The 5783-nt window shown below is 61.2% G+C and overlaps 1 protein-coding gene across 1 annotated transcript in view; it reads right to left on the reverse strand.

Moving 5' to 3' along the window:
• Positions 1–1053: 1053 nt before the first annotated feature.
• RNASET2 (ribonuclease T2) overlaps positions 1054–5783 on the reverse strand; it is a 5644-nt gene continuing 914 nt past the window's right edge. The window contains exons 2-6 of the mRNA XM_060205116.1: positions 5621–5693; positions 4948–5242; positions 4355–4400; positions 2129–2203; positions 1054–2047 (exon numbers count right to left, since the gene is read on the reverse strand). Coding sequence (XP_060061099.1) covers positions 1862–2047; positions 2129–2203; positions 4355–4400; positions 4948–5242; positions 5621–5693 — 675 coding nt within the window. The 3' untranslated portion in view covers positions 1054–1861. The remainder of the gene's footprint in view (positions 2048–2128; positions 2204–4354; positions 4401–4947; positions 5243–5620; positions 5694–5783) is intronic.

A 5783-nucleotide genomic window follows, 5' to 3' on the forward strand; every position in this document is an offset into this window, starting at 1 on the left:
GAAAAGAAGAAGAAGGAGAAGGAGGAGGAAGAGAAGGAGAAGGAGAAGGAGAAGGAGAAGGAGAAGGAGAAGGAGAAGGAGAAGGAGAAGGAGAAGGAGAAGGAGAAGAAGAAGAAGAAGAAGAAGAAGAAGAAGAAGAAGAAGAAGAAGAAGAAGGTTTTGTGTGTGAGGTCCTGGGTCCAATCCCAGCACCGCATATACTGGGGTGGGATAGTTCTCTCTCACTCTCATGACATGAGTAAACAAGTCTTTAAAAAAAAAAAAAAAAAAAAAAATATATATATATATATATATATATATATATATATATATATATATATAGGGTTAAGCCAACCTGATTCATGTGGTTGAGTCTTAAAACTGGACAGGGTCCAGCGGGGAAGCAATTACAAGCCAGACCTCCCACCTCCTGCACCCCATTATGACCCCGGGTCCAGACTCCCAGAGGGATAAAGAGAGGAGCTTCCAGTGAAGAAGATGGGGGTGGAATTCTGGGGGTGGGAGCTGTGCGGATTGTGCCCTCCTATCCCATGGTCCTGCCGATCATTATTAAATCAATAAGATTTTTTAAAAAATTAAAAACTGGATGGGAACAGCAAACTAGCTCCCCGGGATACAGTGCTGCTTTGGCAGCCATGGGACCCAGGTTCAAGCCCAGGCTCCACCTCACTGAAGGAAGTCTGGTGCCGTGGGCTCTCTCCCTCTGTCTCTGCCTGTCTTTGTCTCTGCCTATCTCTGTCTCTGCCTCTAAAAGCCAGCCCAGAGCTTAAGAAACATCGACGTTCCGGTGACAACAACAAAAGAGTTGAAAAACAAGATCAGAAGAGCAAACACAAGTAGAACCTGAACTGGAATTGGCGTATCGCACCAAAGTCAAAGACTCTGGGGTGGCTGGGTGGGACAATACAGGCCCAAGAAGGATTCAGAGGACCTAGTGGGGATTGTACTGTTATATGGGAAACTGAGAAATGTTATGCATGTACAAACTATTGTATTCACTGTCGAATGTAAAACATTAATTTCCCAGTAAAGCAATTAAAACAACAACAACAAGATGAGTGGGCTGAGCTTTAATACAACAGGGGAGAACATTCACGCTGGGCCGGACCAGGGGATGATGTCAGAGGGGAGACCACGCCTGTCGTCTGCCCACTGCCCGCTGCCCAGAGCTGGGTGCCCTTCCCCACCCCCGGCAGACGGAGCACCCCTACACCTGGCAGGTGAGGGCCAGCCTGCAGGCCCCAGCTCACCTGTGCAGAAAGCCATGCTCAAGGCCCCCAGAGTGAGATGGGGGGAGGGGTCCGGAGGACAGGGGACAGTCCCACATCCAGGGGCATTGAGTGGGGGGCTCAGCACTGTACCCACGTCCCCCTCAGGTCCTGCTCTCAGGCCCCAGGGAAGAAAGTGAAAGCGGTGGGAGCTGACTAGGGTTCGACTTGCCCCACCCCCACTCTGCACAGCCCCATCTCTTCACCCCCCAGCCCCCCACTCCGTGGAAGGGGGCCAGCCCGGCCTCAGGGACACCAGGAGGTGCTGTGGGGGACTGTGCTGCCACCTCCCTGGGGGACAGCAAGATGCACCAACCAGGGAGGAGACAGTCACAGAGGGGCCTGAGACTCAGGGAGGGGGAGCAGCCCTGACCCAGAGCCAGATGGCCACCTCTCATCCCTCAGCCCCGGGAATCCCCACGAGCAGACAGGAGGCCAGGGCCGATTTATTCCCACCACCAAGTGGCCCAGCGGATATGGGGGCCCTTCCTCTGTGCCCCCCAGCTCCCAGCAGCTTCCACAGGGGTGACAGCAGAGATAAGGGCACTTGGGAGGCCTGAGGTGCTTCTGGAGGGGCAGTGAGAGCCTGGACCTCAGGGGTGGGACCCCGGGGGCGGTGGGTAGAAGACCGGGCCGTCCTCGCAGACCTCCAGGCCCTGGGTACCCCCCGTCCCCCGCGCCCCCCATGACCCCTGAGGCCCGGGCTCTGTGCAGTTCCGCAGGACAAGCTCCTTGGTGAAGCACAGCTCGATCTGGCCGAGGGTCTGCACGTCCTCACCCTGCAAAGGAAGGGCCTTCAGAACACACTCACACATGCGCACGCCTGCAGGTACACACAGAGCCACGTGCCCACGGCTCACCTGCTTGGGCAGCAGACACTGGACCTTGGGCACGACCCCATAGATGCTGGCCAGCGCGTCCTTGATGTCGGCCACCTGAGGGGAGAGTGAGTTGGAGGCTGCCCCTCCCACAGCCCCTGTACCCCCAGCGGCTCCCAGGACACTCAGGTCACCTCCTTATCCTGGGCCACAAACTCCCAGGGAGCCGGACACCTGGCTTAGCATGGAGCCCCTGATCAGGAGGGCTGGCTGCGGGGCCCGACTGGGTCTGGGGATCCTCCCCAGAGGGTGACCTCTCACTCTCCACCCATCCCCACAGCCCGGAGGTGGCCCACAAACCTCCTGAGAGCAAATCACACTAGGTGTTCTGAGACTAGAGCAGTGCGGGAGACAGCTCAGCAGATGCAGTGCATGCCTGAGGCCTAGTTCCATCCTCTTCTCCCTCCCTTTCTCTCTCTCTCTCCATCTCTCTCTCCATCTCTTGTCCTATCAAACTCTCTTACGAAATAAATGAAATAGATCCTTTTATAAAGAGAGAACAGCTTTCCAGTCCCACTAAACACCGTTACCTCCACCCCCTTTTTTCTGAGAGAAAAGAGACTCCCACAGCCCTGCCCACCCTCCATGGGCTCCCTGGGTGCTGTGCAGGGTGCTGAGAGAGGAGAGACCCCACAGCCCTGCCCACCCTCCATGGGCTCCCTGGGTGCTGTGCAGGGTGCTGAGAGAGGAGAGACCCACAGCCCTGCCCACCCTCCATGGACTCCCTGGGTGCTGTGCCTGGTGCTGAGAGAGGAGAGACCCCACAGCCCTGCCCACCCTCCATGGGCTCCCTGGGTGCTGTGCATGGTGCTGAGAGAGGAGACACCCCACAGCCCTGCCCACCCTCCATGGGCTCCCTGGGTGCTGTGCCTGGTGCTGAGAGAGGAGAGACCCCACAGCCCTGCCCACCCTCCATGGGCTCCCTGGGTGCTGTGCCTGGTGCTGAGAGAGGAGAGACCCCACAGCCCTGCCCACCCTCCATGGGGCTCCCTGGGTGCTGTGCCTGGTGCTGAGAGAGGAGACACCCCACAGCCCTGCCCACCCTCCATGGGCTCCCTGGGTGCTGTGCAGGGTGCTGAGAGAGGAGAGACCCCACAGCCCTGCCCACCCTCCATGGGCTCCCTGGGTGCTGTGCATGGTGCTGAGAGAGGAGACACCCCACAGCCCTGCCCACCCTCCATGGGCTCCCTGGGTGCTGTGCCTGGTGCTGAGAGAGGAGAGACCCCACAGCCCTGCCCACCCTCCATGGGCTCCCTGGGTGCTGTGCCTGGTGCTGAGAGAGGAGACACCCCACAGCCCTGCCCACCCTCCATGGGCTCCCTGGGTGCTGTGCCTGGTGCTGAGAGAGGAGAGACCCCACAGCCCTGCCCACCCTCCATGGGGCTCCCTGGGTGCTGTGCCTGGTGCTGAGAGAGGAGACACCCCACAGCCCTGCCCACCCTCCATGGGCTCCCTGGGTGCTGTGCCTGGTGCTGAGAGAGGAGAGACCCCACAGCCCTGCCCACCCTCCATGGGGCTCCCTGGGTGCTGTGCAGGGTGCTGAGAGAGGAGAGACCCCACAGCCCTGCCCACCCTCCATGGGCTCCCTGGGTGCTGTGCCTGGTGCTGAGAGAGGAGACACCCCACAGCCCTGCCCACCCTCCATGGGCTCCCTGGGTGCTGTGCCTGGTGCTGAGAGAGGAGAGACCCCACAGCCCTGCCCACCCTCCATGGGCTCCCTGGGTGCTGTGCCTGGTGCTGAGAGAGGAGAGACCCCACAGCCCTGCCCACCCTCCATGGGGCTCCCTGGGTGCTCTGCAGGGTGCTGAGAGAGGAGAGACCCCACAGCCCTGCCCACCCTCCATGGCTCCCTGGGTGCTGTGCACGGTGCTGAGAGAGGAGAGACCTCACAGCCCTGCCCACCCTCCATGGGCTCCCTGGGTGCTGTGCCTGGTGCTGAGAGAGGAGACACCCCACAGCCCTGCCCACCCTCCATGGGCTCCCTGGGTGCTGTGCAGGGTGCTGAGAGAGGAGAGACCCCACAGCCCTGCCCACCCTTCATGGGCTCCCTGGGTGCTGTGCAGGGTGCTGAGAGAGGAGAGACCCCACAGCCCTGCCCTCTGTGCATGGTGGTTCAATATGGTCCCAGGGCTTGAACCCGGGCCTCAGCAGTGGGGCAGGTGCTCTCCCACAGAACCCCTCCGGCCCAGGCCCCCAGGGCATTCCCACCTGGTAGTAGTTGGTGGACGGCCTGATGCCCAGCTTCTGCATCATGCTGCAGGGGAAAGGGAGACAGTGAGCTGCCCGCAGAGGCCCTGCCCTCCTCAGCCTCCAGCCTCACAGCAGACGGACATGCCCCAGGGCACCGGCTCCTCTGGGAAGTCCACCAGGAGTGAAGTCCACCTCCGTCTAACCTCTCAGCAGCCAGGACACGAGCCCCAGGAACATTCCGGAAAGACAGAGGTCTACAGAGCGCCCCCTAGTGCCACGTGTCAAGACTGACGGGGTGCCCAGCTTGAGCGTCACCTCCTCGAGTGGACCCCATGGACAGCAAGTCTGGGGCAGCCCTGCCAGCACACACACCTTGTGCCGGCAGCCTAGACCATTCTAGAAAGGCCGGATGGGGCCGGGCTTCCCCAAGAAGCACACTCACCCCCACAGCTGGAGTCTGTGTGTGGGAGGGGCGGTCAGGGTGCTGGGCAGTGTGGCCCCAGGCATCTCCCCACCACACCAGGCCGCTGAGCTCCACTGCCAGGTGGGTGGTGGGAGGTGAGAACGCGGTGTGGCGGCAGGTGTCTGGGGAAGGCCCTGGGTGGGGCTACCTGTTGAGTCCCAGCGTCTTGTACAGGTCCAGGCTCTTGCCGAAGTACTTCTTCTCCGAGCTGAGGGCGTCCAGCTGGGCCGCACAGGTTCCGTGCTTCTCCCACTCATGCCGCCTGTGGAAGGTTCCGGAAGCCCGTGAGCAAGGGGGGTGGGGGAGGGTGCCCTCCGTGGGCAGCAGCTCCAGGGATGGGGACAGAGCCCTGCTTGCTGTTCGACACTGTCCTCCTCCAACCTCCCAGCCCAGAGAGCAGCCTAGGGAGGGGACAAAGGCATGGCCCTGGGGGTTGAGGTGCCCTGAGATGGGTCATTTGGGGTGACCCAGAAACCCCACACCAAAGCTGAGTGTGGACACAGGGTCCAGTCCTGCTGGCCTGAGGACTGGGGTCCAGGGTGAGTTCTGTCCCTAAGGAAGGTGGAGAAGGGGTCCTGGGGGGGGGCTTCACCTCTCCCTGACTGCTCCAGGTGAGAAGGGGTCCTGGGAGGGAGCTGGGGCTTCACCTCTCCCTGACTGCTCCAGGTGAGAAGGGGTCCTGGGAGGGGGCGAGGAGGGCTTTACCTCTCCCTGACTGCTCCAGGTGAGAAGGGGTCCTGGGAGGGCTTCACCTCTCCCTGACTGCCCCAGCTCCTGGCTCTCCTGAAGCCTCACTGCCCCCCCCCCAATAAAAGGCTGACTCTGGGAGGCATTGACTGTTCTCTGGGTGCTGCCCAAGGGCAGAGATGTGTCAGGGGCACTGGCGGGCTCTGCCTGTGGGCACAAAGATATGCCAAGGGGGATCTGGAGGGACCTGCCTGTGGGCACAGAGATGTGGCAGGGGGGCTTTTGGGGGACCCTGCC

The sequence above is a fragment of the Erinaceus europaeus genome, chromosome 13, assembly GCF_950295315.1.
Source record: "Erinaceus europaeus chromosome 13, mEriEur2.1, whole genome shotgun sequence".
Lineage (NCBI taxonomy): Eukaryota > Metazoa > Chordata > Mammalia > Eulipotyphla > Erinaceidae > Erinaceus > Erinaceus europaeus.